The sequence below is a fragment of the Nicotiana sylvestris genome, chromosome 6 (assembly GCF_000393655.2).
Source record: "Nicotiana sylvestris chromosome 6, ASM39365v2, whole genome shotgun sequence".
In the NCBI taxonomy this organism is placed as follows: Eukaryota; Viridiplantae; Streptophyta; class Magnoliopsida; order Solanales; family Solanaceae; genus Nicotiana; species Nicotiana sylvestris.
The window spans coordinates 179244552-179259374 of NC_091062.1; the positions used below are offsets into that span (position 1 = coordinate 179244552).

The 14823-nt window shown below is 33.2% G+C and overlaps 1 protein-coding gene across 1 annotated transcript; it reads left to right on the plus strand.

Moving 5' to 3' along the window:
* Nucleotides 1-12403: 12403 nt before the first annotated feature.
* On the plus strand, nt 12404-14605 carry LOC104218970 (myb-related protein 330-like). The gene is made up of 3 exons (XM_009769600.2): nt 12404-12709; nt 13070-13199; nt 13784-14605. The coding sequence occupies exons 1-3, from the start codon at nt 12577-12579 to the stop codon at nt 14394-14396; spliced, it is 876 nt and encodes a 291-aa protein (XP_009767902.1). The 5' UTR covers nt 12404-12576; the 3' UTR covers nt 14397-14605.
* The last annotated feature ends 218 nt before the right edge of the window (nt 14606-14823 follow it).

Below are 14823 nucleotides of genomic sequence, written 5' to 3' on the forward strand. Positions count from 1 at the left end.
GGGATCTATGTGGTTAGAAAGAAAGAAGTGAGAGGCGGTGAGAGAGAGAAGGGAATGAAGAAAGAAGAAAATAATAAAAACCCTAAAAGTATGTCTTTAATAGTAGGCTAAAGGCTGAAAAGCTTCTTTCAAGTTATGTACAACATGGGCTAAATAGAGTAAGAGCTTCAAATGTGGGTCATTTTCTGTTGGGCTATTAGGCCAAATGACATGGGCTGTAATTCCTTCATTATTTAAAGCCAAAGAAAAAGGCAACACATTAATTCAAGTGGTAGCCTAGAAAAAAGCCACACCGCATAATTATTTAATAACAAAAAAATTATTTATTAAAAATTAACAAAGAAATTAACTATCTAAATTAACTACTCAAACCTGGGTGAGGGTTGATTTAGATGAGTTATTTTTTATTTATTTTTTTAAAATCATTTTTGTTTTTCTATTTTTGAAAAGTGTATTTATTCATTAAAATTCAAACAATATTATTGAGAAAAATATGATAAAATTTAAAATAAACAAATAATTTTAAGAGTAATAGAATATATATCTTCTATTATTTTACAAAAACAATTAACAGACAAACATATTAAACAAGTAAGATGCTAATAATTTCTATTATCAATACAATTATACTAAATATTGGATAAATAATAAATAAAAATAGGTAACAAAAAAATTATTTGATGACTATATAAGTCCCTTTAATTTAATGGAGATTTTATTTATTAAAATTCAAAAAATATCTATTCTATTTATATAGGATAGGAGAATCAAATTATTATGATATTTTAAATATAACATCAAAAAATTAACAAAGTGATAAATATTTTTTTGATATTGACCGCACATTGTGCGGGTAGGACTACTAGTATATATATTATAGTATTATATTTTTTGACGGTTACATTGTGTAGTTTTCCTTTGTTGTTTATAAGCCAGCTTCTGCAACTGTTACTTCGGTTCTCTGTCCCTGGAATGGGCTTATGAGGCAATGAAGCCTGAGAACTACTGCAAGTTGGGCCAATCCAGTTCCATTGACAGTTCTAATTGCCAAACGTTAGTACCACATTCAGCCATTCATTTTGGAATTCCATAGTATTTTTTAAATAAAATTTTGAGATAATAAATTGCCTTTGTAGACACTGAAATTTTAACAGATCAAGATAAATCTTAAATTCAAGGCGACTCTTGAAATACGAGGAGTCTATTAGGGTTACTGGTGGTTACTCCACCCAAACCCTAATTCATGCCTATAAATAATGCTATATATGTTCTTCAAAGACAATCTCGGCAATTCCATAAACTCCCAGAATATGCAGAAAGAGATCAAATATACGATTTCCGAAATTCCATAAAACTCTTGGAATATTCATTAAGATATCAAAGTCATGTCAAATATGTCATGCTCAAACTTCTAGCAATATTCAAGATCCAAATGGAGTGTTGCTACATGCTTCTTAATCATCAATTACATCAAGGAGATGTATATCATCCTACGTTCGAGAAATACGCCGTTATGGCCCTCGAATTACGGATAACAAATCAAAGGGAAGGATCAAGGGATAAACAGAGTAATAACCTACAATGTTTATCAATAAATCCTTTTCTTTATAGTTGTTTGTGACTGCAGTTTATTTTTCCTGCCCTATAAATTCGTTGCAAATAGCCTTAATAATTAAAATCAAGTATATAAAAAATTTCTCTCAAACTAAATATTTACAATAACTACATGCCATTAGTCAAAATTAACAAGTTTAAGTTTCATGTTCCTAACTGTATCATCACATGAAATGATCATGATCGGATATGGCTTCCAACATTTTTCTTTTCTTTGTCAGTAGCGGCCGATGTAGCTTTTGAGCTACCGGACTTCTATCAAACTCACCTTTTCAAATTTGTGTTTGAAAACCCGCAAAATTGTTGGATTTTGTTATTAATAACAAAAAAAGTGTGAATAGAAAATGGTGAGAAAAGAAATGGAGGGAAGTGAAATTTTTGAATGAGCTCACTTTACTAATGCATTTTGTCCCTCATTGGTAGAAAGAAAGAAAATCTTTGTGTATATATAGAGAAGCTCATCTTTTAACTCTGAAATAATTAAGAAGAAGGCAAGCCTCGTGTCGTTGCCATTGCTCGGCTTCGATCAAAGATTGATTGATTAATCTTTTTGGACAAAATTCTTTTCAAATATTTAACTAATTAATTAAATTAATTAACGAAAATTCAAATCACACGGTCCGATCCGCTCCATTCTCTTTTTTGGATTATTTTAAATCCGTTTAATTTCCCGCAATATTTTCAACAGCTACGGCTGTTCTGAAACAGTGTCAAACCTGTTCCAAGAGTTATGGTTGTTCTGCGACTATTGCTGCAACGACGATAGCCTCATCAAGCCACATTGTTGTTCCTCCGGCCGAGAAACCGGAAAAATTTTCTAGAGCCAACTTCAAAGGATGGCAACAAAGGGTGTTCTTCTGGTTTACCACACTTGGTATGCAGAAATTCACTAGTGAAGAGCCTTCAATGCATGTTGCGGACATGCCGGACAATGAGAAGTTCATGATTGTTGAGGCGTGGAAGCAGGCAGATTTTCTTTGCAAAGGCTATATCTTAAGCGCTTTAGATGATGACTTGTACAATATGTACAGTGCGATGAATACTTCGAAAGAATTATGGGACGCACTTGAGAAGAAGTACAAAATGGAAGATGCATGCTTGAAGAAGTTCGCGGTTGCCAAGTTTCTAGACTATAAAATGATAGACAACAAAATTGTAGGAATCCAAGTTCAGGAGCTTCAACTTATTTTTCACGACCTTATTGTTGAATGTATGGTTGTGAATGAAGCATTTCAAGTGGCTGCAATGATTGAAAAATTGCCTCCTTCGTGGAGAGATTTCAAGAACTATCTTAAGCACAAGCTCAAAGAAATGAAGTTGGAAGATCTTGTGATATGTCTAAAGATTGAGGAAGACAACAAATAGCCGAGAAGAATTCTCGTGGAAATTCAACAATCATGGGAGCTAATATCGTTGAGGAGACTGCTCCAAAAAGTAAGAAGAGGAAGAGGTTTTCTGGACAGACTAAGGAGCAGAACAAAAAGAAATTGAAGGGCAACTGCTACAATTGTGGAAAAGTTGGTCATAAAAGCCCTGATTGTCGTCTCCCGAAAAATGATAAGAAGAAGGGACAAGCCAACATAGTGGAGAAGAATGATGACATTGATGATCTTTGTGCAATGCTTTCGGAATGCAACCTAGTTGGAAATCCGAAGGAGTGGTGGATTGACTCTGGAGCAACTTGACATGTTTGTGCTGTCAAAGAAGTATTTGCGACTTACTCTACTGCTGGTCCCGAAGAAGAGATTTCCATGGGAAATAATGCAATAGCCAAGATTGAAGGTTATGGGAAGATATTCTTGAAGATGACTTCCGACAAGGTGTTAACGCTCAACAACGTTCTTCATGTTCCTACTATTAGGAAGAACTTAGTTTCTACTTCTTTACTTGTATAAAATAGATTCAAATGTGTATTTGTTTCTGATAAAGTAGTTGTAAGCAAGAATGAAATGTATGTTAGAAAAGGCTACCTCACGTAGGGCCTTTTCAAACTCAATATAATGGTTATTGATAGTATGAATAAAATTTCAGCTTCTTCTTATTTATTGGAGTCAAATGATTTATAGCATATTCATTTAGTACATTTCAATTATAAAACTTTGCGGAAGTTGATTAATTTAGAAGTATTGCCTAAATTCGAGTGTAATAAATCGAAATGTCAAATATGTGTTGAATCTAAGTTTGTAAAACATCCTTATAAGTCTGTTGAAAGGAATTCAAATCCTTTAGACTTAATTCATACTGACATTTGCAATATGAAGTCGACACCATCTCGAGGTGGGAAAAAGTATTTTATTACCTTTATTGACGATTGCACTCGATATTGTTATGTTTATTTGCTTAATAGTAAGGATAAAGCAATTGAAGCATTTAAGTAATATAGGAATGAAGTAGAGAATCAATTGAATAAAAAGATCAAAATGATTAGAAGTGATAGAGGTGGAGAATATGAATCTCCGTTTGCAGAAATATATTCGAAATATGGAATTATCCATCAAACTACTACACCTTACATACCTCAATCCAACAGAATTGCGGAAAGGAAAAATCGGATTTTAAAAGCAATGATAAATTCTTTATAAATAAGTTCCAGATTACCGCAGAGTTTGAAGGGAGAAGCTATCCTTACAGCTAACCGAATACTCAACAGAGTACCCCACAATAAAACGCAATCTATTCCATATGAAAAATGGAAAGGAAGAAAACCCAACTAGAAATATTTCAAAGTGTGGGGGTGTCTAGCAAAGGTACAAGTTCCTTTACCTAAAAGGGTTAAAATCGGACCAAAAATAGTAGATTGCATTTTCATTGGATATGCTACAAACAGTAAAGCATGTCGATTTTTGGTTCATAAATCCGATAATCCCGAGATTCATGTTAATACGATAATGAAATTGGATAATGCTGAATTCTTTGAAAGCATCTATCAACTGAATGCGAGCCGTTAAGTGAAATACCTAAATGTCCTCGGGAAGAACCAAAGGAAAATACTCCAAGTATAGAAGATCCAATGCGTAATAAACATCAAAGAACATCTACTTCCTTTGGACCAGATTTTGTGACATTTTTGCTTGAAAATGAGCCTCAAACTTTTAAAGCAACTATATCGTCTTCTGATTCAGCATTTTGGAAAGAGGCAGTCAATAGTGATAATTAATCAATTTTGGATAACCATACATGGGAATTTGTTGATCTTACTCCGAGAAATAAGCCTTTAGGTTCGAAATGGATCTTTAAACGAAAAATTAAAGCTGATGGCACTATTGATAAATATAAAGCAAGACTTGTTGTCAAAGGTTATAGACAAAAGGAAGGTCTTGATTACTTTAACACTTACTCGCCAGTAACAAGGATAACATCTATTAGGGTGTTAGTAGCACTAGCGACCATGTATGGTCTTGAAATCCATCAAATGGATATTAAAATAGCTTTCTTAAATGGAGAATTGGAGGAAGAGATTTACATGGAACAACCTGAGGGTTTTGTGGTTCCTGATAAAGAAAAGAAAGTGTGCAAACTTGTTAAGTCGTTTTATGGACTTAAACAAGCACCCAAACAATGACATGCAAAATTTGACCAAACAATGTTGGCAAATGGATTTAAAATCAACGAGGGTGACAAATGTGTGTAGACATGTAATTTTTAATCCTTCCCAAGATTTTACACATTTTAGTGTAAATATTTAATTTAGGTTTAGTATCGCTATTCTAAATAGTGTTGACTCTTTTACTTTATTTTTATAACAAAAATAAAAATTACAAAAAAATATTTTTTATCTATAGGTTAAAGTCAATTAGTATATTTATATTTATAGTAATATAACATTTGAAAATACAAAAATTAGTTTCACTTTTAGTATTTTGTTTTATATTAATTTATTTTAATTTATAGTGATTTTTATATTTTATAGATACATTGTACTATTTAGTCTTCATAGCTTAAATTCAAACCCAAAAAATACGGTCCAACCTAATTTCCTAAATTCAAACCCAATTACCCTTAGTCCATAAATCCAAGCTCAATACCCATAAAACCTTTAACACTTTAAAAGAACTTTTCTTCTACGTACCTAGACCTAGACTTAACTAGGACAAAAGTAATACACTCTAAGAAAAACAAAGATCAAACCAGCGGCCACGCCACTACACTGTTCGACAAAAACCTTCAATCACTCAGTCAGATCAGACTTCGCTCCTCCTCTCATTTCTCAAAATCACGGCCAAGGTTAAGATTGGAATTAACATATTTTGAAGAATTGGCCGATTATTGGCCCGGGTTGTTCTCCAAAGAGATGAGGTTGAGCTTGTCGCAGTTAACGACTCATTTATCTCTACTGATTACATGACATACATGTTTAAGTATGATTCAGTTCATGGACATTTTATTTAAATTTCTTAAACATGGGATCTTGGATAAACATGAGGGCATTTGATTGGAATACAGGGCAAACAATTATTAAAGCCCTTTTGGTAATGGTAGGATCTTTTTATAGTGGAACACTTTTTTGGGGCAAAACCCATCTTTGTATTTGCCTCAACAAGAGCAAGAACAGCTTCAACAGCAACAACAATTGTCTCTTGCTTCTAATTTTTGTTCCTCGGAATTTACCTCAGCTCTTCGAATGCAAGAAGAACTGCGGTGGTTTGAGTTTTCAGATATTTGAGGTTTTAGTTTGTGGTTTGACTGAAGTCGATTTGAGTTTCGAGCTTTTCGGTGTCGTTTCGAGTTTCCAGTTTGTTAATTGGGTGTTTTAGTCCAAGGATTGTTGCTTTGTTTAGCCCGATTGATTTGCAATTTTCAGCTTTGTTCATCAATAAAAGGTCCATTTCTCAATTTTCATTCTCATTTCATTGTGCTACGATAGCTTGGTGCGCGTGTTGATTGATTTGTGATTCTACGTTGTTTGAGTAGCATGTCTTAGTTTTCTTTTAAATTGTTTTAATTAGTTTTTTATTTTGATTGTGATGCATGTAGTCTTGTGTTCTTGAATAAATACTTTTACTCAGGTAGATGAAAAAATTGGAGTTGTTTCTTTCTTGGCAAGGAATAAGAATGGACCCTAAGGTGGGCCTTGGACCATAAGAAATGTGGCCAAGTAATAGATCATGTTAGCTAGCCTATTTGCTCCCCAATAATATCTTGTTCATAAATTTGGCATCAATAATCTCAAAATTTAGGAAGAATAATGAACACCGTTAGAGTGCTTTAGGCGTGTTTTGAATTTATTATCGTGATTATGTATACATTCGCGTAATATGATTACGACTTTCAAAATAAATCGAGGTATGCATTCGCACAACTTCGGCCAAACATTCCTAATATTAATAAAACGTGATTAATTGTGGACACGTACGCGTGACATGATTCTTGACGCGCCAAACGAAATGAGTACACATACGCGTGACTCGTTTCAGGTTATTTCTTAATTTAAAGCGGTAAAAAAGAAAATATGCATAGGTTCTAAAATAAGTAATTAGACAATTTGATTAAGCCAAGTATGATCAAAGCGACCGTGCTAAAATCACGGAACCCGGGAATGCCTAACACCTTCTCTCGGGTTAACAGAATTCCTTACCCAGATTTCTGTGTTTGCAGAACATAAATAAGAGTCAAACTTCCTCGATTCGAGATTTTAAACCGGTGACCTGGGATACCATAAACTATCCCAAGTGACGACTCTTATTTGATATAAATAATCTCGTTTTGATTGTCACTTAATTGGAAAAACTCCCTTATATACCCCTTTGGGTGGTAAAAAAAGAGGCGTGACAATGTGTTTACATTAAAAACACTCCAGGTTACGGAGTCATTATTTGTTTATATGTTGATGACATGTTGATAATGAGCAAAAGTTTGATAGATATAAATGCTACAAAATGCATGTTGGCTAGCAAATTCGACATGAAAGACTTAGGAGTTGCTGATGCGATCTTAAGAATCAGAATTCACAAGACTCCACAAGGTCTAGCATTATCACAATCTCACTACATTGAAAAGGTACTTGACAAGTTCAAGTATTTGGATTTCAAAATTACCAAGACTCCAATTGACGTGAGTTTTACACTTCAAAAGAATGAAGGTGAAAGTAACTCACAACTGGATTATGCAAGAGAATTGGGAATTTTGATGTATATCATGAATTGTATGCGACCAGATATAACATGTGCTATTAGTAAACTGAGTCGGTTTACAAGTAATCCCAATCAAATACATTGGATGGTAATGAAACGAGTTTTGAGATATCTGAAAACATACCCAAAATTATGCTTTGCATTATAACAAATATCCTTCCGTGATCGAGGGATATATGATGCAAATTGGATCACCGTATCATCTGAAGTTAAATCCACGAGTGGATATGTCTTCACAATTGGGGATGGAGCAGTGTCTTGAAAATTATCCAAACAAACGTGCATCGCCCGTTCTACAATAGAATCTGAATTCATAGCTTTAGATAAGGCCGGTGAAGAAGTTGAATGACTCTGGAATTTTTTGGAAGATATTCCATTTTGGCCCAAACCTTTGGCACCTATTTGTATACATTGTGATAGTCAAGCGGCAATAGGTAGGGCATGGAGCGTTATGTATAACGGAAAATCTCATCATATTCGACGGAGACACAATACCATTAAACAACTACTCTCTAGTGGTATTATCACAATTGACTACGTAAATTCAAGAAATAACGTGTCGGATCCACTTACAAAAGGTCTATCTAGAGAGGTAGTTGAAAGATCATCAAAGGAAATAGGGTTAAAGGCCTAGGACAAGTCATCATGGTGGTAACTCTACCTAGCAGAATGGAGATCCCAAGAGCTAGGTTCAAAGAGATCAAACAAAATTATGAATGATGGTTCAACATTGTCAAATAACTAAACCTATTCTCGTGATGAAGACAATGTTCAAAAACGAGGTAAAACATTAAGGCTTTTTGATGAGTCAATAAAGTTTAAAGCTTTTTAATGATTTGTTAAATCTGGCAGGATATGACCAGATAGTGTGTCTTTAGGATTACACGTTTAGGAATCACCTATGTGAGTGTGAAGTATAAGCCGCTTTAAAGGGAATGAAAGTAAATGCTCATTCTCTAAGCACTCATGAAACCAGACGTTGTTCATGGCTGAAACGAACACAGCCGTGAGAACCATAGATGGTTAAGGATTGATTATGTGACTTATGTTGTCTAGGTATACAACAAAGCTCGACGGTTCAAAGATATCAAATCTGCCGATTGACCAAGTATATCCGATATAAATTCACTATGAAAAGTTCAAAGAGAAATCTACTTATCCAGATACAATTAATTCTTGCATATAAAACACACACACGTCCTTGCATTCCTTTAATTTTATAGTCATTCCCTATTAATGTGGGGGATTGTTGAATTTTGTTATTAATAACAAAGAGGTGTGAATGGAAAATGGTGGGAAAAGAAATGGAGGAAAGTGAAATTTTTGAATGAGTTCACTTTACTAATGCACTTTGTCCATCATTGGTAGAGGAAAGAAAATCTTTGTGTATATATAGAAAAGTTCATCTTTTAACTCTTAAAGAGTTAAGAAGAAGGCAAGCCTCGTGCCATCGTCGTCGCTCGCTCGGCTCGGCTTCGACTTCGGCTTCGGCTTCGGATTTGGATTTGGATTTGGTCAACGATTGATTGATTAATCTTTTTGGATAATTTTTTTAAATATTTGTTTAATTAATTAAATTAATTAACAAAAATTCAAATCACCAATGACCCGCGACCCGGTCCGGTCCTGTCCATTTTCTTTTTCGGATTATTTTACATCCGTTTAATTTTTCCGCAATATTTCCAATAGCTATGGCTGTTAGAAACTGTGTCAAACCTGTTCCAACAGCTATGACTGTTCTGAAAGGTTGCAAACCTTTTCAGAAACAGTACCAAATTGGCTATAAATATTCCTTCAAATACCAGAATATTTACTTACGAAATTTTCTGATTATCTTCTTCTTCTTCTGCACAAAAATTCCAGTGTGTTTTACAACCTTCGAGTGGTTCGCTGTTCATCTGCGTTTTTGGTACCGATATGCTGGTGAGTTAAATCATTCTATCCTGGGAGGATATATTCCAGAACCTCGGATACTCGAGGGGAATAATTTCCTTAAGGACACACCGTGTATTCAGTGAGCTCGATTTGTTCCTATACTATTTTTCAGAATTTATTTTGAAGTTACTATACTAATTTCAGAATTTATTTCTACTAATTTTCTGTTTCTGTTTTTTCCAAAAAGTTTATTGTTTTATTAATTTTATAGCAATACAGATTTCAATAACAAAAATTTCAATCAACATTAAATTCTAAACTCATCATTCGAAAGGTATTATGAATTCACTTTTATAAACTTTAAAGGTTAAATTCATTAGTTTCATCTGGAATTCGCCTCTACTTTTTAGGGGAGGGTAGAAGGAGGTATGTTCACTCTATGTTAGGCCAGTGTGTCTAAGTTGCTTAATTATAAGTTAAAATATGTTAAATTACAAGTCTACATAATGCAAACTTATGAGTTAGGAGGAAGCGACTATAAAAGGGCACTTTCATATGAGGTTTAATTTTGTAAACAAACAAATATTTCTAATAACGTACTATACTTTATGAAAGTATAGTGTGCTTTCATGTGCAGAAAGTTTAAAATATCCACTTTTTAATTCATAAGTTAAAAGAGTCTATGAGCATTTCTACAAAGACATCTATGTAGCGTAAGAGCTATAATTCAAATTATTTTATTACGAGTTCAAATCACTATATTCTTAATCTGTGATATCAATTGAATTTCCGCTTTCTCTGCTAATAAAGAAACAAAAAATGTTGAGCGTACTTTAGAAGCTGAGGGTAAACCCTCACAAGTTAAAAATTAAAGTATAGTTTTGACTAGGGGTGTTCACGGTTTGATGGAAAACCGATCCAAAACGAAAATCGAACCAAACCGATTAAGTAAATCGATATTTTTCTTGATTTGGATTGGTTTTGGTTTTAAATTTTAAAAATCGATAATATTTGGTTTGGTTTTGGTTCTATTTTAAAAAATCGAAAAATAAACCGAACCAAACCGACTAATTATAAACAAAATTTAATACAGTAATTATTTATATACAATATAATATCTTTTTGTAAATAATTTTAAATATTTTATGCATTTTAATTGTTATTTTGAATTTTGATTTATCCTTGTATATCTTAAAAGATTGCCTAAGCTCAAAACAATAGGACTCGACCAATTTTCTTTTCATTAAGAGACTCTAATTCTCTAACCATTCGCACATACTTTTGTCTAACAACAACAACCCAGACTTTTGCCTAACAGAATAGTTAAAAAAAAAACCATCACAAGAGTAAAGAAAGCAAATTCAAATTGCAAGACAACAATGGCTAAAGCTTGAGAAAGCAAACTTTTAGTTTGTTTTTTGTTCATTCTTTTCATATAAACAGGTAAATAACCTTTCAGTTCTGAAAGAAATATATAAAAAAGCATAAATTTAACAAATTATTTTTAGATTGTTGTCTAGCGTTGTTTTACTATTATCGACTTATCATTAGCTTACTAAGAGCCGGAAAATCGAACCAAACCGAACCAAACCGATGATTTGTATTTAATTTGGTTTGATTTTGGTTTTAAAATTTTAAAACTGATTAAATTGATTTGGTTTTGATTTTAATCAAAAACCGATCAAACCCAACCGTGAAACCCCCTAGTTTCGACCTTAAAAATGAGGTTCCGCAAATTGGAATTAATGGAGCTAAGGTCGTTTAAAAATATGATGGAAGACAATATTGCTCCACCGATTTTTATCAAAGTGGACAATACATACAGTGGGACATCTTTGAACTACCACATGTACGGTCCACGTGGCAAGATCAGTAATGTAAGTAGGAAAACAAAGGAGATGGTAAGAGTGGGGTACACAGTGGAAGCTAAAGGACAACTCATCTTAAAAGAAAACCTACCTACCAAATCCAACTCTATCTCTTCTTTTCTTACCAACTTGGTCAAATTCTTTCTTTTCCACTTTGCTAGTGCACCATACATTTGTAACCTTTCATATATACAAAATTACATTCAGAGTTTTAATTCGAATTTTATTTAGAAATAAAGTTTAATACATTAAATGGGTAAACGAAAAACGTTACACTATCACTTCAATTTAACAAATTATTATTTTATCTTTAAGCTTATAATATCATGCTTGATGCTAAGATAAATTGTACGTCAATTTAATTTAATTATTTTTATTTTTATAACTGTGATATCTGGATCAGCTTGCGCACATCTCGGCTAAATCCATGGGAGATGTCTACCAATACGTGAATATATGGGAAGAAATCACATGATGTTTTTTTCTCTGTTGGGATTTGAACATGAGAACTCATGGTTATCGCCAAGACCACACCCTTGGGTATCGACTTAACTTGATAATATAAAATCCTTTATATCTTCAATGTACATAAAATAGCAAATATTATATTTATAATTAAAAGATTTCTTAGAAACATATACTCCTATACAAAATTCGTAAATATTCTCACAGAAGAATATTATATCTAATTGTATCCTATACTTGCAAGCTTAAAATTCTAAATCTGTTTCTACCTACTATTTTCTCCGCACACTCTCTCAACTGTAAGAAATTTTTTAAAAATAAAGACAGTTGAGTTTGGAAAAGGCAATAGTTCCAAAGTCTTGCAATCAAACTCGTAGCCCCTACCTTACCCTTTACGCCTACCCCACCACACCCCTAAGATATATAGCTTCTTCTATTCCCTCTTTCTCCATTAGAGAAACTACAAGTACCAAACAGTTTCAGTCTTATCAATAAGAGAAATTAATACAGTAGTAGTGAAAGAGACAATTAGGGGTACGTATTATTGGTTTTCTCTATCAATATCCTTCTATAGTTCTACCCAAAAGTCCAATTCTTGAAAAAATAGAAAAGTGTTCTAAGTCATGGGACGTTCACCTTGTTGTGAAAAAGCTCATACAAATAAAGGAGCATGGACTAAAGAAGAAGACCAACGTCTCATCAATTACATCCGTTCTCATGGTGAAGGTTGCTGGCGTTCTCTCCCTACAGCTGCAGGTACTACTCTTTCCTCCCCTCTTTTGAGATTTGGATTAATCCTGAGTTTCGAATACCAGATGATTTATTCATTAAGTTCCGTCTCCAACCCTTTCTATATAAACAACTTTTTTTATGTGAATATATATAAATATAGATACAATTACATATGTATTTTAGATTTCATACTTTTTACTCGACTATACGTATAAATTTTGGATCCGCCACGCCATAGTACTTGATCTATCCCTAAAATATTTTTCTTTTTCTGAAGTTTGGTGTTTGGAGGAAGAAAGATTCCAAATTTAAGCTTCTCTTTTTATTTTATTTTTGTTGATATTGTGCAAAGATTCATATTTTTCGTGTTTTTGAACTTTTTAGGATTGCAAAGATGTGGAAAGAGCTGTAGACTGAGATGGATAAATTACCTAAGGCCTGATCTCAAAAGAGGGAATTTTACTGAAGAAGAAGATGAATTGATCATCAAACTCCATAGTTTACTTGGAAACAAGTATACCCCTATATCTTCTCTTGTTCTTTGCTATTTTTATTTCATTTTTTGCTTACTTATAATTATTTCAAGTTTGGCTTTGTTTTGCTCATCGAAAAATATGTGGAAATCCGTATAAAAAGTCAATTTTTTATTTCAATTTGGGACCACATTAAGAAATTAACAAAAAGAAGGCTAGATGGTCCAGAGTAGTTAATTTTTCCACAAGTGAGGAAGAACGTCTCTGTTTCTCGGTATACCAAATCAGCAAATTCTTGAGATTCTAAAGTTCTTTTTGTTAATTTATTGTTATTATTATTAACCAAAATGAAATTAAAAAGATTAAAGCTTAATTTCGAACTAGCTAGGTTGAAACATTTTCGATCGCAAATAGGTAGGCGAAAGTTAATTACAATTGGTTAAAATTTTCTCATAAAATAAGTAAATTTCTTAAATTTGTTATCACTCAAAAAAATTAGACAATTTTTTTTTCGTCTATACTGTCTAATCATAAAACTCATTGATTTATATTCCAATATATAAAGACTATATTTTTTCCTTTTCTCGTTAATTTTTACCAATTTTTCTGATTTTCTTTTTTGCAGATGGTCTGTTATAGCCGGAAGATTACCCGGAAGAACTGATAATGAAATCAAAAACTATTGGAATACACACATTAAGAGGAAACTCATCAGCCGTGGCATTGATCCTCAAAGTCACCGTCCACTCAACGCTGCCGCCACCTCCACCACCGTCGCCGCCGTTACCACCGCCATCTCTACCACCACAACCCAACACATTTGCATGGACTTCAAAAACGACAACGTTGACCAAAAACCCAATATTATAAACCAGAGCAATAATACCACAGATTCATCATATGATGAAACAAAATGCAACAGTGGTACTACTACTGAAGAAACAAAGCCACTAGAAATTCCACAGAAAAGTTCACAGCAACTGATGATAAATCTTGAACTTTCAATAGGGTTGCCATTACATACTAAGACGACTGACCATATTTCTTCAGCTGAGTCAACGGCATCATACAACTTCTTGGCGGCGGTAGCACCACCGCAGACGGCTGCAGCACCGGTGACGGCCGCGGCGGAGATGGTGGCCAAAACAGTTTGTTTGTGTTGGCAAATAGGATTTCAAGGTGGTGGTCAGTCTTGTGGTAAATGTAAAACCGCAACTGGATTTTACAGATATTGCTGACCTTTTTGGATAATTAAGTAATTTTATTAATACCATTTTGGACAAGTGAATATTTTTTTTAGGTTTAGATATTTCTTTTTTCATTTTTTGAACATCTGGATGCGTAATTTTTTGCCTTCTAGTTGTAATCATCAATGCAGAAATCTTGTAGTGCATTTGTATCAACAGCTTACCACGTTATGAATTGGAAGAAGTGTTTAAGTTTCCAATTTCAGTATATTTCTCTCTTCTGAATTGGAAAAAGTATTTAGTTGATGTCAATGAGTTAAACAATTTAAAAATTTGTTCAGCTAATTTGCTTCAAAACAAAAAAGAACTTGCTAATCTAATCTGGAAAAACACATTGACGCACTCATTGTATAACAAAAGGAATGTGCAATCAATTGTAACAATTTACTATGACAAAATTCTAAATTTTAGCTCTGTT